This window comes from Macaca fascicularis, chromosome 15 (genome assembly GCF_037993035.2).
Source record: "Macaca fascicularis isolate 582-1 chromosome 15, T2T-MFA8v1.1".
Lineage (NCBI taxonomy): Eukaryota > Metazoa > Chordata > Mammalia > Primates > Cercopithecidae > Macaca > Macaca fascicularis.
Genome location: NC_088389.1, coordinates 50,819,267 through 50,838,937, shown reverse-complemented (window position 1 = coordinate 50,838,937; position 19,671 = coordinate 50,819,267). Strand labels below are relative to the sequence as shown.

Below are 19,671 nucleotides of genomic sequence, written 5' to 3'. Positions count from 1 at the left end.
TCTCGCTGTGTCACCCAGGCTGGAGTGCTGTGGTGCTATCTCAGCTCACTGCAACCTCTGCCTCCCAGGTTCAAGTGATTATTGTGCCTCAGCCTCCCAAGTAGCTGGGACTACAGGCACGCGACATCATGACTGGCTAACTTTGGTATTTTTAGTAGAGATGGGGTTTCACTATATTGCCCAGGCTGGTCTCGAACTCCTGAGCTCGGATCCACCCATCTCGGCCTCCCAAAATGCTGTGATTACAAGTGTGAGCCACTGCACCCGCCTGGGAAAATATATTCTTTTATATGTCTAGAAAGTTTCTAAGAACTCAAAGCAATGCTTACTTCTAGGGAGGTGGGAGGAGGACTTTCATTTTCAACCAATCCCTCCCTTTCTACATTGGTTTTTTTTTTCCTTTTGCCACAAGTAAAAAAAAAAAAACTTTTTTTTTTTTTGCATTCACTAATATATGGAAAGGCATCTCTCTCCTTGTTTTTCTGCAGACAATAATAGTTGTAGCAGGAAGCTTTTAATATTATAACTGTACAGCATATTTCAGGTTTTTAAATATTTTCACATTTTCTTATAACTGTTGTAAATTATAACTAAAATGACCTTACCATGTTTTCAAACAACATGTACAGATCATCCACATTGTGCTAGTTACTTCAGATAACAAGATGCACAGGACTGACTCAGCCCCTGTCTTGTGGAGTCTACAACTGAGTTAGGAGTCAGTCAGCATCCACTACTGAGCACCTACTGTTTTCTAGTCTCTGTTGTAGGTGAAAACAGTCGTGAATATAGGAGTGAGTGTCTCTCCCTAAAAAGCAAGTGGTTTGCCTAGAAAAAAGGCTTAGGCCAGGTGCGGACGCTTATGCCTGTAATCCCAGCACTTTGGGAGGCCAAGACGGGCAGATCACAAGGTCAGTAGTTCGAGACCAGCCTGGCCAATATGGTGAAACCCCATCTCTACTAAAAATACAAAATTAGCCAGGCATGGTGGCACGCACCTGTAATCCTAACTACTTGGGAGGCTGAGGCTGGAGAATTGCTTGAACCTGGGAGGCAGAGGTTGCAGTGAGTCGAGATTGCGCCACTGCACTCCAGAGTGAGACTCCATCTCAAAAAAAAAAAAAAGAGAAAAAGGTTTAATACATGTTTAATGTATATTATTAAATTTGTTGGAGAAGTCTTCTCTAAAAAAGTAAAATATGAATTGGAACCTGAAGTTGAAAAGGAGTTAGCCATTCAAAGATCTGGGAAGACAGAGTTTCAAGCTGAAGGAACCTCAAGTGCAAAGGCCCTGAGGCTAGAAACAGCTTAGCCTGTTTGAGGGCTGAGAGGGAAATGGATGACAGTGAATGAGCGGGTGAGAGAAGGAAAGAGATGAGGTCAGAGAAATTGGTAGGAGTCAGATCACGTGGGCTCTCCAAGGCCATGTAAAGAGTTTGACTTTTATTCTAAAATGTAGATATTAAGCATAGATACGACATGCTCTGATTTATGGGTTTAAAAGGCCACTCTGGCTGCTGGGGAGGCTGTTGGGGGTAGAGTGGAAGTGGAGAGACCAGGTGGGACGCAGGTGAAGGATAATGATGGATTAGCTTAGGACTGTAGAAGTAGAAACGGTGGAAAAAAGGTTGACTTGGGGATATACTTTGGAGAATAAGGTTGACAGGGCTTGATAATGAATTGCATGTGGTGGCTGGGAGTGGGTGAGGGAGGGAAGACAGTGATCACGGATGAAGACCAGATTTTTGGTCTGAGCACCTGGGTAGATTGTGAGGCCATAAACTAAGATGGGGGAAAACTGGGAGAGGAGCAGTTTGCAGCAGGGAAGGAGGTCCAAAGAGAAATCAATTGTTCTATTTCACCATATTAAGTTTCAAAGGCTTGTTACATATTCAGGTGAAGATATTGCTTAGGCAATTGGCTAACTCTACAGCTAAGGGGAGAGGTCCAGGCTGAAGGTATTTCAAAACAAGGGCCAAGATGAAACCACCTGATGACTACGAGTAGCTATAGGAAGAGAGAAGGCAGAAGATTGCATGTTTAACTACTACGAAGCGAGTTATGTGCCGTGAAAGGGGAAATACCAGGTTATTGGAGGGAGAAGCTGGTCAAGGAAAGTTTCTTGGAAACATTAAACCCAAGCTCTTAGAAGCCACTGAAAACCAGGCAGTGACACTGTATTAGTGAGGATGCTGTCCCAGAGAAGTAATTTGTAATTGGTCGTAGAGCTAGTGGCCTGACTAGAACTGTGTTTTATACTTGAACTAAATCAAATGTGCCACAGGCACATTTAAAACAGGAGATTATTTATAATATTATTATATTTATTATAATAAACTCCTGTTTATTATAAAACAGAGGAGAAGAGCTGGGCGTGATGGCTCACATGTAATCCCAGCACTTTGCGACACCGAAGCAGGAGGAATTACTTGAGCCCAGGAGTTCAAGACCAGCCCTGGCAACATAGGGAGAACATATCTGTACAAAAAAAAAATAAAATATCAGCTGGGAAGCAGTGGTGTGTGTCTGTGGTCCCAGCTACTCAAAAGACTGAGGTGGAAGGATCTCTTGAGCTCGGGAGGTTGAGGCTGCAGTGAGCCGTGTTTGTGCTACTGCACTCCAGCCTGGATGACAGTGTATCCCCCTCCTTTAAAACAAAAAAAGAGGGGAATAGTGCCACACCCTGGGATACAGGCTCTGGAGTCATTCTGTCTGAGGTCACATTCTGGATTTGCCATTTACTACCGGCTGGGTGATTCCAGGTGCATTACTCAACATCTCTGTACTTCAGTTTTCTATCTGTAAACGCATTTTCTACTAATAGCTAACGGTTTACAGACTGTTTATCATGATCCTGGTACTAAGATTTTACATACAGGGCCAGGGGCGGTGTCTCACGCCTGTCATCCCAGCACTTTGGGAGGCTGAGGCGGGCGGATCACGAGGTCAGGAGATCGAGACCATCCTGGCTAACACGGTGAAACCCCGTCTCTACTAAAAATACAAAAAATTAGCCGGGCGTGGTGGCGGGCGCCTGTAGTCCCAGCTACTCGGGAGGCTGAGGCAGGAGAATGGCGTGAACCCGGGAGGTGGAGCTTGCAGTGAGCAGAGATTACTCCAACGCACTCCAGCCTGGGCGACAGAGCGACACTCCGCCTCAAAAAAAAAAAAAAAAAAAAAAGATTTTACATGCAATATTCAACTCCCCCGTCCAATAATCAATGAGTGACATTATTATTTTCATTTTACTGCTGAGGATCCGGAAGCACATTCACCCATTCCACAAATATTTACTGTGCACCTGCAATGTGCCAGGCATGTTCATGGGGGAACACAGCAAAATCTTTGCCTCTATGCAGCTTCAGTCTGGGGTTTACAGGAAAAGGAGAAAGATGATAAACAAGAGATATGTACATTACACGGTAATTAAAAGGGGATACCTGCTATACAAGAAAAACAGAGCAGGATAAGACAGATAGGAAGCTGCGATTTTAAGTAAGGCAGCCAGAGCAGACCTCACCAAGAAGGCAACATCTGAGCAAGGATGTTAAGGACGGGAGCCGGGACAAGTGCAAAGGAAGGCCCTGAGGTGGGGGCAGCCTAGAATCCACCAGTGGGGAGAGTAAGGCGACTCGGAGAAAGGCGAGGGACTAATACATCCGTTCTAATAACTCTGACTTTAACTCGGAGCTAGATGGGGAAACACTGGACAGTTCTACCCCGAGGTGTGACAGAACTTGACATTCGTTTTAAATCGGTCCATCTGTTTAGGCCCAAGGACCCAAGGCTAGTGAGAGAAAACAAAATTTGAAAGCGGGCAGTCCGGCTCACTAGTCTGTGCTGTCGGGATTAAAGAATCAGTCGACACCCCCAGGGCTGAGCCCCGCAGTGAGCGCCCCCCGGGTGCTGGCCCCTAACTGTGGTTACCGCCATCCTTTCACTTAAACTCCGCCCCGATTACTCCCCCGCTCCAGGGCTCGGCATCCACTCTGCCGGGTCTCCACGTAGCGCTTCCCGGGCTACATATTGCGTAACTTCGGCAGTCGGGCGGAGTCTGCAGACGCGGAGAGGCGGCGGGCGGAGAGAACGCCCCAGTAATAGTCGCTAGGAGGAAACCCCGAGAGCCCCTGCCGCCCACGGAACGCGCCTGCGCAATCCGGGTCCAGGCCGCCGACATTCCAGTGCCGCCTTCCGCCCCGCCCCCAATTCCGGGGCGGAGTCGTCTGCCGCGCCTGCGCAAAGCGTCGCTGCACCCCCACGCCTGCGCGCTCCGCCCGCCCGGCCCCATCCCCCCAGGTTTTTCGCGTGGGGGAGGGGGCACGTCTCGGCGAGTCACGATGATGGCGGCCACCATCCTGTGGTGAGCTAGCGGATTCCCTGCTTGTCTCGCCGAGCCCCTTGCGCCTCCTGCAGACTCAGTGGCTGGCGCTCGGCGCGTGAGGAAGCACGGCGGCCCGAGCTCGCGGGGAAGGCCGCAGTCGCGGAGGCAGCGGCGCGGTCCGGGGCACGGGCTGGGGGAGAGGCCGCTCCGCTGGGCGAATGTGACAAGCCCCCACCCCCACCGCCTTCCTCCCCAGAGCGCGAGGAGCGCGGGCGACCCCGGGGCCCCGCCAGGCCACAGACCCCGCCCAGCGGCCAGCACCCGGCGCAGGCCCGGCAGCAGAGCTGCGCGGCGGCACCATGCAGGTCACCCTGAAGACCCTCCAGCAGCAGACCTTCAAGATAGACATCGACCCCGAGGAGACGGTATGCGCGCGGGCCGGGGGCAGGGGCGGCCGCGTGCGGGCCGCGGGGAGCGCCAGGAGCTCGCGGGGCTGGGCGGCGCGCTCCAGCGGGGGAAGCCCCGGAGGGCGCGTTGAGGGCCCTGAGTCCCGGTGCCGGCCCTGGCCCTGGCGGCGTACAGCGGAGCCAACTCTCCTGGCTTGGCCACGGGCTTTGTGGCAGGAGAAAGGGGAAGCAGTGGCTGGACGCCGAAGGCCTGGTGGCAGATGGCGTGGAGCGCAAGCCGGCGGGCCTGGGCCTAGGAGCTCGTGCTAGCGGGGCCGGAGGGGGATGGGGAGGTCCAGGCCGTCTCGGCAGTGGGGCCTGGCTTTCTGGTGTGGGTGCACAGGTGGGGGAGGGAGATGTAGGCGTCGCCACTACCCATGTGTGGACCTGGTTAGGCGCTTAGGTCCCAGAGTTGGTAACCCGAGAAGATGAGCCTTAAAAAAAAAGTATCAGGTTCCGTTTGCCGCCGAGTGAGAGGTGAGTAGTGGTGAAAATGAATTTACCCCTTTCCCCACAGAATTGTTAACCCTTTTATTTGCAAATGAATCGTTCTGCTCCCTTCCTCCCGCCACCAAACCCACACCCTTGCGTAGATTGCACTTTGAGGCCTCTTTAGTGTTGGTTTTAGCGTTAGAACCCTTCAAATCCATCCAGGCTCAAACTAAACCTCAGATTTAACGGGTTTTCTGCATTAGAAATCTTGGAATTGTAGGAGTTGGAACCCTGCACCCACCCTCCCCCGATCCCCCAAACAGTAGCGGTTCAAGGGGGGAAAAAAGAAAAAAAAAAAAACAACTTTGAATCCCTTCTGCAGTTAAAGCCTTAAACATTTCAGAAGTCCACATTATACATTTTTCTGTATTTGTGACTGCATAAAGAGACACTGTTGAGGTCAGTACAACTTTATGCCAAGAAGCTAAAAACGCCGTGTGAATTTACTGCTTATGTTCGGGAATACACCGCTAAGATTGTCATAATACTAAGTTTAAACCAGCAGCTTTCTGCCCAACTCTATTTTTAAAAGTAGTTGATTCTATTTTGGGTGGAGATCAGGGGCTTTGGTGTTAATTAAGTAGACCTGAGTTCCATTTGTGGTTTTGTAACTTATTTGCTATGACCTTGGGCAAATTACGCTATCTTAGTTTCATCTTCTGTATAATAGGGATAATACCTGCCTTGCAGAGATGTGAAGATTAAATGGTATGTGTTTACTTGGTGGTCAGTAAGTGGAATCGATTATTTAAACAATGGATTCCTTTAAGTGGAGATACAGTGTTACGTTTTACTTACCTCATTTAATCTTAAGTTTTGTACATCTTTAATTTTTTAAAAAACAACCTTTTTGGGATTTTTGGTACAAAATTACTTGATTTCAGAATATATGTAGGTGTATGCTGTGTGATTAACTTCTTAAAGGAACAGTAGATCTCAATTATACATGAGAAACTTTTCAGTGTCCTCAGAAGTAATTGACAACACCCTGTGGACTGACAGCACTAATAGAATCAGATTCCTCTTAAGTATTTCTTTACTGCTTAATGTGTATTAATAAGTTGAAGGGTGAAGGTTAAAATGGAGTTTGATGATTTCAGACAAACTATGTAAAATGCCTATTTGACTTTGGTTCTTTGTGGTAACAAATGTTGGTGCCACAGTAACTTAATCGGCTTATAATACTCAGTTAATTTCAGAATTATTGAAACCTAAAGAAAGATTGTGGCTTTTTGGTAAATATTTGTGGGTGTATTGAAGTTATGCAGTGACTCTTTCAACAGCTCCACTGAAGTATTTATGTTCTGTAGGGTTTGTTTAGCGTTTTAGGCACTTTACACATGCAGTGTTAACTGAGAGTCAATGCTGTACCTGTGTTTATATAAATTCTTAACTATTTTTGCTGTTTTCCAGTTTATTTTCAAGGAAAAGTAGTATGTTACACTTCGGGAAGTATATTTTTGAGAAGCCCATTGTTAGGGAGTGGCTTCTACAGCTTTTGCTGCTATTTACATAAATAAATATAATTTTGTTTCTATTAGTATAAAAAAACTAATACTGTTAGTCTGGGGCACGAAATTAAAGCATTTCCCCTGGGATATATGGAACGTTTGCATTTAATGACTTGTCAGTTTTTATTTTAATTACTTTAGGAAATAGTTTTCATGACAACATTTTCAATTCTATATTTGTAATGTGTTTTATTTAATATTTGTTTTTGATACAACACTTTAGAGTTCCAGTAAGAAATACACAAAGAAAATTGTATTTATAGAGCAACACTAAGTGTTCTGTTTGTAAGTTGTTGTGAGAACTAGGTAACCAAGGATATTAGAAATAGATCTAAAATAAAGACAAGATTGGATCTTATTGAGACCTGTATTTTGGTCGACTCAGAGATTTGTCCTTGTTTAAGAAGGAACCAAGGAAATTAAGTGACTTACGTAGCCAGTATAGAAGCTCTTGTGAGCTTGAGATGAGCATGAGCAAAAATGGAAGAAAGGACTGTGCGACAAGGGGAATCATGGGAGTGATTCATTTGTTGAACAAGTAAATGTTTAGTGAGCTTTGCTGGCAGGACTGGAGGAGTACAGGGACCTGTAGAATGTGACCTGGGGCTTCTGGGAGCCTTATTGACTTAGTCAAATCTCAGTAGCTATAGAGTAGGGGATATACACATTGGAAAAAGCAAGATAATTTGTTTTAAGGTGTTTTTATTTGCCCTAGTTTTAACAAAACTTTCTTAGACTTATTAGGCATTTTGTACCATTTACTTGACTATTACCGTGATACATGATATGACCACTACCTTTAATGTTAACCTTTACAAAGGTCTTTGTTTTTACAATTGTAATGCAAACCGTCTTATAAAATATTCAAACAATACAGGAACAAAATGAGAAGGTGGTATGTGTGGGGTAGGGAGATCATTGCTAGGAGATGTTCTTCATTGTGTGCTTTTTTTTTTTTTTACTGTAAAAATTGTGGGAGACATTTAAGTAGCCTACATATTAAAGCATTTTGAGATGTCTAATAGACCACTGCTTCTCTGAAATTTTTTAAAATTCTGAAGTTTAGGCTGGGCGCGGTGGCTCGTGCCTGTAATCCCAGCACTTTGGGAGGCCAAGGCGGGCAGATCACAAGGTCAGGAGATTGAGACCATCCTGGCTAACGCAGTGAAACCTCGGCTCTACTAAAAAAATACAAAAAATTAGCCAGGTGTGGTGGCATGCTCCTCCCAAGTAGTCCCAGCTACTTGGGAGACTGAGGCAGGAGAATCGCTTGAATCCTGGAAGCAGAGGTTGCAGTGAGCTGAGATTGCGACATTGCACTGCAGCCTGGGCGACAAAGCGAGACTCTGTCTCAAAAAAAAAAAAAAAAAAAATTTTTTTTTTGAAGTTTAATGGTGTCGTGGACATTTAGAGGGAAATGGAATAGTTTTTAAGCTCAGTTTTGTAGTCACTTAGTTTTTTATGTTACTGTTGCTTGAAGCCATTAAGAAAGGTAGATTTAAGAATAAACCTTTTGAGATAAAAAATACAGTGCAGTATTTTATTGCATCACTGAAATGGTGACAAGAAAGAGTATGTGGTATACAAATTAATCCTGCAGTCTAACTCTTGACACTGTTTGCTTTGAAGAACTAAAAACAAAACTCAGTAAATTTGAGATGAGACTTTAAATGCAGAAGCTGAAATGTGATTGGATTACTATATAAGTGACATTAAAATTCTACATATACATTGGATGTGTTTGCTAAGAGAATTGTAAAGATATCATTGTTTTAATATCTGTAAATAGCATATTAGTATGCTGTGAAGAATTACCTAATTTTGTGGTTTATCTCTATAATGTGGTTATTATAAAATACTATTTTACCCAGCACTTTGGGAGGCCGAGGCGGGTGGATCACCTGAGGTCAGGAGTTCAAGACCAGCCTGACCAACATGGTGAAACCTGGTCTCTACTAAAAATAGAAAATTAGCTGGGCGTGGTGATGCATGCCTGTAATCCCAGCCACTTGGGAGGCTGAGGCAGGAGAGTCGCTTGAACCCAGCAGGAGGAGGTTGCGGTGAGCTGAGATGGCGCCAAATACTTTATCCTATTTCAACTTTCTGCATAGCACTTACACCATTACCTGGTTCTTAAAATTTGTTTTTTGACAGTTTTATCCCACTAGAATGCACATACCATCACAGCAGGGCCTGACATCTAGTAAGTACACAGAAAGTATTTATTAAATAAATAAATCAACATGCAAACACACTACATTGGGGGAGCTCACCTTCGGCTCTGGGGCTCAAGCGATTCTGCTGCCTCAGCCTCCCAAGTAGTTGGGACTAGAGGTGTGCCTCATCACACGTGGTTAATTTCTTTGTATTTTTAGTAGACATGGGGTTTCACCATGTTGCCCTGGGTGGTCTCGAACTCCTGAACTCAGGAAATCTGGGTGACTACTTTTAAATTTACTAGTCACTGAAGGCCTTTCTGAATAAGGTGACATTTAAGCTGAGAGCTGAGTAAAAACGAGCACTTGAGATGAAGAGAGTGTTTTCTGTAGGGAACTGCTAGGGCAAAGACCTTTAAGAATGTGTTTTGGGAACTAAAAAAGCCTGCATTGCTAAGGTGATGGATAAGAGATAAGAGAGTGAGTTAGGCAAGTGGCCAGAGCATTGTAGGCTAGGGGTTTTCAGGCTAAAATTGGAAACATTTACAAGCAGAACAGAAATCTTTGTTTATTTATCTCTGTCTCTCTTTTCTCTCTCTTTTTCCCTCCCTCCCTTTTCTCCCTTCCTCCCTTCCGTCTCTTTTCCTCTCCTTCCCTCCTTCCTTCCTTTCCTCCCTTCCCTCCCTTCCTTCCCCACTCCCTCCTTTCCCTCCCTTACTTCCCTTCCTTTTTCGACAAGGTCTTGCCCTGTCATCCAGGCTAGAGTACTGTGGCATGATCATAGCTCACTGCAGCCCCAAACTCCTGGGTTCAAGTGATCCTCCACCCTAAGCCTTCCCCAGTAGCTGGGACTATGGGGGCATGCCACCACTCCCAGCTAATTTTTAGTTTTTGTAGAGATGGGGTCTTGATGTTTTGCCCAGGCTGGTCTCCAACTTCTAGCCTCAAGTGATCCTCCTGCCTCAGCCACCTAAAGTGTTGGGATGACAGGCACAAGCCCGCATACCCAGCCGGGAAATATTTCTTTTAGGATTTTTAAAGGTTACTTGGATGCTGTGGGGTGGGCAAGAGTGAAAAGCAGAGACATCAGTTAGGGGGCTTGTGCAGTAGTTTTAAGTAATTGAAGCTTGAACCAGGGCAGTAGCAGTGGAGATGTAGAGGATTTGGAGATGTAGAGCAGAGGAGATGGAATTAGGATATGTTTTGAGAGGTACAGTTGGCTGTACCACTTGCTCTGTGACCTCAGGCAAGTTACTCAGTATGTGCCTTTTGGTCCTCTGCTGTAAAATGAGAATACTAGTATAAAAGTACTAAATTATTGGTATATGAGTTTTGAAATAATATTAACAGTGCTTGGTAATGTGGTCCGACTCTCCCTCCATTGTTCTTGCTTAGAAAGCCTCAAATATGATTAAATTCAACTCAGTGTTTGTACTTGCACCTGAGTGGCCAGAGATGCACCTGTTGCCACATTGACTTGTCTCGCTTAAATTTATGAACATTAAGGAACTTAAATTCATGAGCAGTAAGGAACACTAAGACACACGAAGGAACCTTAATTGGGTCCTTAGTGTGCAGCACCTGACAGTCTTACAGTTTACTAGTCACTCTTCCACTGCCACAGGATGCTTTCATATCATCTACCTTCCTTATTTTCATTTGACAACCCTAGTCTTTATTTGATTGAGAATTTAGAAATAATCGAGACAGAATGTCTACAAGGTCCTACCATAGCTACCTACCTGCTAGCCTCCTCTTACTGTAGATAGTTCTGAATTGTGGATGGTGCTATCTAAGGCAGGTCCTTCCACTTTTCCACTATACTTCATCCCCTGTCATGTGTGAAGGACATCACTCCATCAGATCTTTTCTCTTCATCACTGATTTTTCCCATTTCTAGGGTATACAATTTTTCCCCATCCTAATGATACAGTCCCTCATCTCCACATCCCTCTGCTGCCCTATTTCCCTGCTTCTCAAGAAAATTCAGGAGTATCTCTTAATTCTGTTTACTTTTTTCCACATCTTGCTCTTTTCAGATCTACCATACTGTTCCTAAAAGGGAGTCCTCACAACTTTGTACTTGTGCTTCATCCTTAAGCACAATACTTTTAAAAAAATCTTTCTCCTCATTATTAAAATGGGAGTAATAATAATTGAACTGCTTTCCTAATGGTTGTGAAAATCAGGTGAGATGATGGGCATGGAAATATTTAGTGAATTGTGAAATTAGAAATAAGTTTTGCAGTTTTTAAACAACCTGCTTTCATCAGTTTTTATTTTGATCATTTCACTATCCTTTCTTTAAAAGGTTTGTATGAATGAGATATTCTCATTCTCTTAGATTGACATAATCAGCAATTTTGAACAGTGTGTAAAAGCAATGAACAAGGTCCTGCTGTGATAGATGCCATATAGGATTCCGGTTAATTTCTGAAAGAAATTTGCTGAATTTAACCCTACTGTGGCACAGTGAATCCTGCCAAAGGACACTACACCATCTGTTCCCTATAAGTTTAGATAAATAAATGTCTTTTGTAGTGTCACGAACGCTAATCTTACAACTGAATTAGCTTTATAAACCTTTTAAACATTATATAAACTTACTTCAGCAGAGCAGGTAGACCAGCTACAAATGACTGATAATACATGAGCAGATCCTAGAGGCTTAAACGGGTAGATAAAATTGTTTTCACCCATTATTCCCCACACACTTCTGGTTGAATTAGGTAGGCACCTTGTTTTTGCTGGTGCACTGGAGAGATCTATTCTTTGCTTATATAGAAACTTACAGGTATTTTGGGAATTCTGCTTACTCAATTTTCAAATTCCTGTGTTTCTTTTCATCTTGTTGAAATCATACTCTTAGGAATATATTTTAGAATAGATTAAACTGGCATGTATTGGCTGACTTAAGAGCCTAAGTACCGTTTTACATGGTATTTAGGCTCATTTCTGTGGGACAAATGGGTTTTGAATTTTAAATAATTTATTTAAAATAATAGCCATTTGGATCATAACCCCAGTTTGAGGATTGCCTTTGTTATAGTGCCTGCCTCTTGTCGTATAATTCATTTTATGTTACCAGTTATTGTTTCTGTTGTAAAAATCTCCTTTACTAAATTATTTTATTGCTAGGGTCCAGTGAGGAGATTTTTCCTGTTTGTACTGAAGTCAGCTGACATTTTTAAAATCAAATTTGTATTTGTAGAATTATCAGGAACCTACCTTGGTACAGAAATTCCCCAGGAAGTACTCTGGTCCGTGTACCAGTTTCTCAAGTGGAAGGAGATCAACCAAAGAACCAAAAAAGAAAAAGCATTGCCTGTAGTGTAAACATAAGAAATCCTTTAGTAAACATATTTGGCTTTGGGAATCTCCTTTATTTTGCTAATTGTTGATTGCCAAAATTTAATTGCTATTACTGTTTTTTAATTAGTCCGTGTAGTATTAGAACTGCCTTAGACCTTTTTCTTTTGAATGAAGTCTCTCTTTTTCTGTTTGAAAGTCCAGTTTTCCCTGAATTACTCAAATAATTCAGGCTCGTTGTAGTAAATATAGTAAAATGTGATTGGCTTCTAGTCTTTTTTAAAAATATATTTACACATAATACATGAACACAGCTACACTGTTTAAAAAAATTAATTGCTTAGCAACTAGCTTTTTTCCCTCAAAGATAGTTATAAATATTTCATTCGTTTATATTGCATAGTGTTCAAATGAATGTATGTACATTAATTTATTTTACCACTTCTCCTTTGTGGATGTTTAGGGTTGTTTTCAGTTTGTAGTATTGCAAACAGCATTGTAGTGCACATACTTTGTACCTTTGTCTTTGAAGTAGTTACATAAGCACCTCTAGCATTGATTTCTAGATGTGGAATTATTTGGTCAAAGTGTGTCAGATTGCCTTAAAAAATTCCTGGTCAGGCTGGGAGCGGTGGCTCACGCCTGTAATCCCAGTACTTTGGGAGGCTGAGGCGGGCGGATCATGAGGTCAGGAGTTCGAGACCATCCCGACCGACATGGTGAAACCCTGTCTCTACTAAAAATACAAAAAATTAGCTGGGCTTGGTGGCGCACACCTGTAGTCCCAGCTACTTGGGAGGCTGAGCCAGGAGAGTCACTTGAACCTGGGAGGTGGAGGTTGCAGTGAGCCGAGATCGCACCACTGCACTCCAGCCTGGTGACAGAGCGAGACTCTGTCTCAAAAAAAAAAAAAATGGCTGATCAGTGCTTACAAACATTATTTGTTATTTATAAATACTGTCTTCCATATGAGTAGCCAGGATTCAAATTTAGGGACTCTGCCTCTAGAACCTATGTGTTTAACCTTTCTATTTCATCTGCCTTAGTGTACCCATCAGGAAAAGGATAATAGTATCTACCTGTGTACTAGTTACCCTATTACTGCATAACAGATTACCCTAAAATGTAATTAAAACAGTAAATACTTACTATTTCATAGTTTCTGTGAGTCAGGAATTCAGGGGTATTTTAGCTCTGTGGTTCTTTGATTCAGAGTCTCAGGAAGTTGCATTTAAGGGCTTCATTCTGTACGTTAAAAGCTTGACTGGCTGGAGGGTTCCCACTGCAAGTGACTTCCTCACATGGTTAACAACTTGGTGATGGTTATTGACTGGAGGCCTCAGATCCTCCCCATATGGGCCTCTCCCCAGGATGCCTGAGTGTCCTCATGACATTGTGGCTGGCTTCTCCCAGTGTGAGTGATCCAAGAGAGCAAAATAGAAACAATGGCTTTTATGTATAAACCAGCCTCAGAAGTCACACTTTTACTTCAGCAGTATCTTACTGTTCTTGTGATCTAGCCATAATTCAGTGTGTGAAGGGTATGTATGAAGACTTGAATGCCAAGAGATGGGAGTCATTGGGGGCCATCTTGGATGTTTTCTACTACAACCTCATAGAGATGTAGTACAGATTAAAAGAGTTAATTATTGTGAGGCTCTTAGTACACTGCCTGGCATATGGCAGGTACATAGCCTACATTAGCTTTTATTCAGATGTTATATTTCAGGGCTACCCATTAAAACTTTACACCATTATTTTTACTGTATGTAGTTATAACAGTAATAAGGAACAACATAGTTACAGAAGAAAAGTAATACTGTAACATTGAGCAAGCTGTTATATGGAATATGCAGTTGCTGACCTAATTAACAATCAGTAGCCTAGAAATCTTATGCAAAGTGCTGTGTAAGAAGATTGACATGGCAGCTCATTATACTATCATAGGAACATGATTTACGAGATATTATTTTGATGTCTCATGCATGACCTAAATTTGTCAAATGAAAATGACTACTTTTTTTAAGAGACAGAGTCTTGCTGTGTTGCTCAGGCTGGAGTACACTGACAAGATTATATCTCACTCCAACCTTGAACTCCTGGGCTCAGTCAGTCCTTTATCTCAGCCTCCTGAGGTAACTGGGACTACAAGCAGGCACCACAGCACCCGTCTAATTAAAAACAATTTTTTTTGAGATGGTGGCTCACTATGTTGACCAGGCTGACCTCGAACTATTGGGATAACGGGGGAAAGGACTACTTTTAATGGTTGTTGGCCTAAACTAAAATAGTGCCATTGCCACAGAGATGCACAGTAGTGCTCACATTAGGAAATAATTAAATGGTAAGTTTAGCTTTGTGGCTTTGTGGTGGCACTTTTTTTTAGATGGGGTCTCGCTCTGTCGCCCAGACTGGAGTGCAGTGGCGCGATCTCGGCTCACTGCAAGCTCCGCCTCCCGGGTTCACGCCATTCTCCTGCTTCAGCCTCCCGAGTAGCTGGGGCTACAGGCGCCCACCATGTGGTGGCACTTTTAAATACACTATTATGATTGTCTTCCTTTGCAGGAAAAAGGAAAAACCATGCCCATCATGTTGAATATTATATTGAGTACGTTTTTATTTTAAAATGCACAATTTTATAAGAGATAATTAAGTAGCTAGAAAAAAATGTTTGATTTCTTGAATGTTAACCATGGCTTTGTCTCTAGTGGAATTGATGATAAACCACCATTATTTATATAGCGGGATATGCGGCACAATGAAAGTTCTAGCCCTGGTTATGTACTGGGACTGTGGTGCTCACGTTTATATTCACTCTGTCGAGATGGCTTACTGGAATGGGAGCGTTGGCGTGGGGCTCAGCTCAGTTAAAGGAGTCATAATTGCATCTATTGTGGGCCATATCCTTTCCAAGAGAAACCTGTGCTGAGTTCTACCTCTTCCTTTGAAGCATCCAGAAAGAAGGCAGTCTTTCTTGCTAATCTGTTTTAAAGTACGCCCAATTAGATTGGGTTAGGGATGATTAAAACAAAGTAATTTAGATACAGTTCTTCCACAGATACATTATGGTTTAAATGCCTCTAGGACATCGTGTGAAGGTGTTCAGTAGAGAGTTAAGTGTATAAATGAAGGTCAGGGAGAGACAGCAGGGCTAGAAATACAGATGACATCTGCATAGTTATTAAAACTAGGAGTAGACACGATGGATTATCCTGGAAGTCTTAAGTAACACTTAAAGGGCTGGCCAGGGAGGAGGATTTCGTGAAGCAGTGAACGGAGAGATAGGAAAACCAAAAGTATGACATCCTGGAAGCCAAAGGATGGTAGTATATAAAGGAGGGACAAGTCAGTACTGTCACACGTGACAAGAGGAAGATAGGAGAGGATTAAGAAGTGTCTTATTATGATGTTGCAGAATTCAGTGATACGGGTAAAGAGCAGTGTTAATGGAATGGCCAGTGGTGGGGGTGGGGAGGCGGGGGGCGGCACTACCAGAGAAAATAAGAAGCAGAATGAGAATAAATTTCATGTTTTTGTTTATCAGCACAATATTGCTCTCTTTTGAGTAGTTAGTTTTGGGTTATGAGTAAGTGAAGACAGTGGTGTGTAAGTTTTTGAAGAATTAGATTAAGAGGGGAGAGAGAGTGAGTCTAGGAGGAGATGAGATTGTTAAGTGTTTGTTTTTAAAATGATAAAGAATTAGGTCTGAGTGTGAATGGAAGTGAACTGAGCGAAGAGAGGCTGAAAAAGCTGGGGGAGATAGGCAATATAATGAATTTAGTAAGATACTGAAAAATACTTGGAGGCGAACCAGAGGACAGGTGGAAAGAATTAGGTTTGAAAGAGATTCTTCTTTCATTTAATAGGTGAGAAGGAGATGTAGGTGGGGCTGGATGGAGATGTAGGTGGGGCTGGATGCGACAAAGTTAAACAGAAAGTTGAAAATAAGTTCCTCTATCTTTTTTTAATAAGGTAGAAAGTGGTCACCTGCAGAGAGTATGAGAGGATGCTGGGAATCAGATTTAGAGTGGAATGCAGATTTAAGATATTCTTTTGGAGGATGGAGAATAGGGCTAACCAGGGGGAACAGAAGATTTAGTGTATCCTTTTCTCCACTAGCATTTAGAAAACTAGGTATAAATGTAGATAGGCAGTCTCTTAGGTAAAAGTTGAGATTTGTTAGCTAAGCAAGGTTAGGACAATGAGACACTACAGAGTGGCTGGAGTAAATTTTAGAGGTTGAGTACTGACAGAAACAGATGGTGTTAGTCCAAATACAGAATTCTGTGTGTCAGAAGCAGCCAAAAGACAAGGAAGTTTTTGATATTAGAAAGAACGTGATAAGAGCAGTGACAGTGTTGTCTAAGCAAAATAGAGCTGATAGTGAAGATCAAAATGAAAGTAGAAACTCTAGGGATCAAGTCTTACGGAAGTTCAAGAGCAAGTGTAGTGAACAGTTACTAAGAGCTGGTAGGAACCGGAGATTGGTCACTTATAATTTTAAACATAGAGTGGTTTGTAGATGATAGAATTCAGCCTGTGTTCTATGAGTATAGATTGGATTGTAAGTAAAGATCACTGTTTTGTTCAAGATAAGGAACAATGCCAGAATTTCAGACAGGTCAGTGAACCTGGTTCCAAAGTCTTGGGCTGTTATTTTCTTTGAAGTGATACTGTTGGGTCAAATCCCCGTGCCTTCCCCCACTACCTTAAAAATGTTGAAGCATCTTGGCATGTTGCCCTCAAAAAATTTGATCATTTGATACTTTAATTCTTATTCTGAGAATGTATTTCTTCACTTTCAATGCCGAGAATTATTCAAACCAGTCTTTCCAGTGTGGTAGTCTATTGGATTAATAACATGAGGCATCATTTATGTGTTTGGTTACTAATGAAGTTGAGCTTTTCTGTGCTGTGACTGTAATTGTGAATTGCCTACCATGTCATTTGTCCAATTTTTTTATTAGTGCACGAATAGTTTTGTGCCTTGTTTCTCTTTTTTTTTTTTTCTTTCTTGAGACAGTCGTGTTCTGTTACCCGGGCTGGAGTGCAGTGGCGTGATCTTTACTCACTGCGGCCTCAGCCTCCCGAGTAGCTGGGATTACAGGCATGCGCCACCATGCCCAGTTAATTTTTGTATTTTTAGTGGAGACAGGGTTTCGCTATGTTGGCCAGGCTGGTCTTGCGCTCCTGGCCTCAAATGATCCACCCGCTTCAGCCTTCCAGAGTGTTGGGATTACAGGCGTGAGCCATTGCACCCAGCTGCCTTTTCTCTTTTTTAATTGCTTTTTTTTTTTTTTTGAGATGGAGTCTTGCTCTGTCGCCAGGCTGGAGTGCAGTGGCACAATTTCGTCTCACAGCAACCTCCGGCTCCCTGGTTCAATTGATACCCCTTTCTCAGCCTCCCGAGTAGCTGGGACTACAAGTGCGCGCCACCACGCCTGGCTGATTTTTGTATTTTAGTACAGACGGGGTTTCGCCGTGTTGGCCAGGATGATTTCGATCTCTTAACCTTGTGATCTGCCCATCTCGGCCTCCCAAAGTTCTGGGATTACAGGCATGAGCCACTGCGCCAGGCCTCTTAATTTCTTTTATTATTATTTATTTTTATTTGTCCTTTTTTCTGTTTGAGTTGCATGTTTAGCCTGTTAATTTTTCTTCTTTGTTGAATAAACATTTTTAGTGTTTAGTCTACAATTACTTCTTTAGCCAAATCATATAGGTGTTTTGTATGGAGCCCCCATTGCTATGTTCTTAATATTCTGTGTTTGTTTTGTTTTGTATTTGAGACTGAGTCTTGCTCCTGTCGTCCAGGCTGGAGTGCAGTGATATGATCTTGGCTCACTGCATCCTCTGCCTCCTGGGATTCAAGCAATTCTCCTGCCTCAGACTCCCAAGTAGCTGGGATTACAGGTGGCAGCCACCATGCCCGGCTAATTTTTGTGTTTTTAGTAGACATGGGGTTTCACAGTGTTGGCCAGGCTGGTCTTGAATCCAACCTTAGGTGATCCGTCTGCCTTGGCCTCCCAAAGTATGGGATTACAGGCGTGAGCCAGTGTGCGCAACCTTAATATTTTTTAATCAATTTTGATTTCTTTGAAGCAAAAGTTATTTAGTAGTAAATTACTAAAGGGCCTTTCTGTTTTGGTCCAGCTTTTCTTAATTTATGGTGCTGGTTTTTTTTTTCCTTTTGTCCTCTCCTCTCTCATTTTTGATATATAAAGCTAGAGAGTCCTGTTATTTAAGCTTTTTGAAATATGAAATATTTAAGTCTTATTTCATTGAAACCTGTCAAGAATGAGATATTCCTGCATGTTTATTTTCTTTTATTTGTTCCTTCATATGTGTCTTTTTTTCTTTACATATGTCTATGCTCTGTTCATTTATTCATCGAGCACAGGATAATGGAGCACCCACTCCATGCCAAGCCACTGTGTATTGTTCTGAGAACTGGGTTCATGCATAGAGCTACACTTGATCTGTAATTTATTGTAGTTTTCCTAAATAATCACCCTTGCAAATATTGTATCTTGTCTTTATAAACAAAATTTGAAAAGAAATTTACCATTCACCACTGAGTGCTCCACCCATGCTCTGCCATCAGTTAGTTGACTTGGGAAGTCTTTTAGCATGTAGGATAGCAGTCCTCAAATGACTTGGTTTCAAAACTTGTTTACATTTGAATAAGTTATTGAGGGCTGGGATTACAGGCATGTACCACTATGCTCGGCTAATTTTTTTTTTAAATTTTTTATTATTTGCATTTTAGTAGAGACAGGGTTTCATCATGTTGGCCAGGCTGATCTCAAACTCCTGGCCTCAGGTGATCCTCCCACCTCAGCCTCCCAAAGTGCTGGGATTACAGGCATGAGCCACTGTGCCTGACCCATTGTACTTACTTTTTTTTTTTTTTGAGACGGAGTCTCGCTCTGTCGCCCAGGCTGGAGTGCAGTGGCCAGATCTCAGCTCACTGCAAACTCCGCCTCCCGGGTTCGGGCCATTCTCCTGTCTCAGCCTCCTGAGTAGCTGGGACTACAGGCGCCCGCCACCTCGCCCAGCTAGTTTTTTGTATTTTTTAGTAGAGACGGGGTTTCACCGTGTTAGCCAGGATGGTCTCGATCTCCTGACCTAGTGATCCGCCCGTCTCGGCCTCCCAAAGTGCTGGGATTACAGGCTTGAGCCACCGCGCCCGGCCTGTACTTACATTTATTAATGTTTACCATATTAGAAATTAAAACAAATTTTATTAATGTTCATTTAAAAACAGATATAATAAATTTTTTTTGCAAAAAAATAACTATGTGCCAAAATAACAGTAACAACGAAGCACTGAGAAGACTGACACTGTTTTACTTTTTTTGCAAATCTGATGTTTGGCTTTAAAAAAATTTTACTTGTGTTTCACCTTTGAAATGAGGAACAGTGGAAAATAGTGA

The 19,671-nt window shown here is 42.7% G+C and overlaps 2 protein-coding genes across 3 annotated transcripts in view; both read left to right on the top strand.

The window, feature by feature from the left end:
- The first annotated feature begins 4,329 nt into the window (after positions 1-4,329).
- Positions 4,330-19,671, top strand: part of RAD23B (RAD23 homolog B, nucleotide excision repair protein) — a 46,231-nt gene continuing 30,889 nt past the window's right edge. For both annotated transcript variants that reach the window (XM_045373586.3, XM_045373587.2), the window contains exon 1: positions 4,330-4,746. In XM_045373586.3, the coding sequence (XP_045229521.2) occupies positions 4,681-4,746 (66 nt within the window). In that variant the 5' untranslated portion in view covers positions 4,330-4,680. The remainder of the gene's footprint in view (positions 4,747-19,671) is intronic.
- LOC135967575 (uncharacterized) lies at positions 5,196-18,342 on the top strand. Its single transcript, XM_065531081.2, has 4 exons — positions 5,196-5,244; positions 12,138-12,253; positions 14,590-14,769; positions 17,309-18,342. The coding sequence occupies exons 1-4, from the start codon at positions 5,196-5,198 to the stop codon at positions 17,696-17,698; spliced, it is 735 nt and encodes a 244-aa protein (XP_065387153.1). The 3' UTR covers positions 17,699-18,342.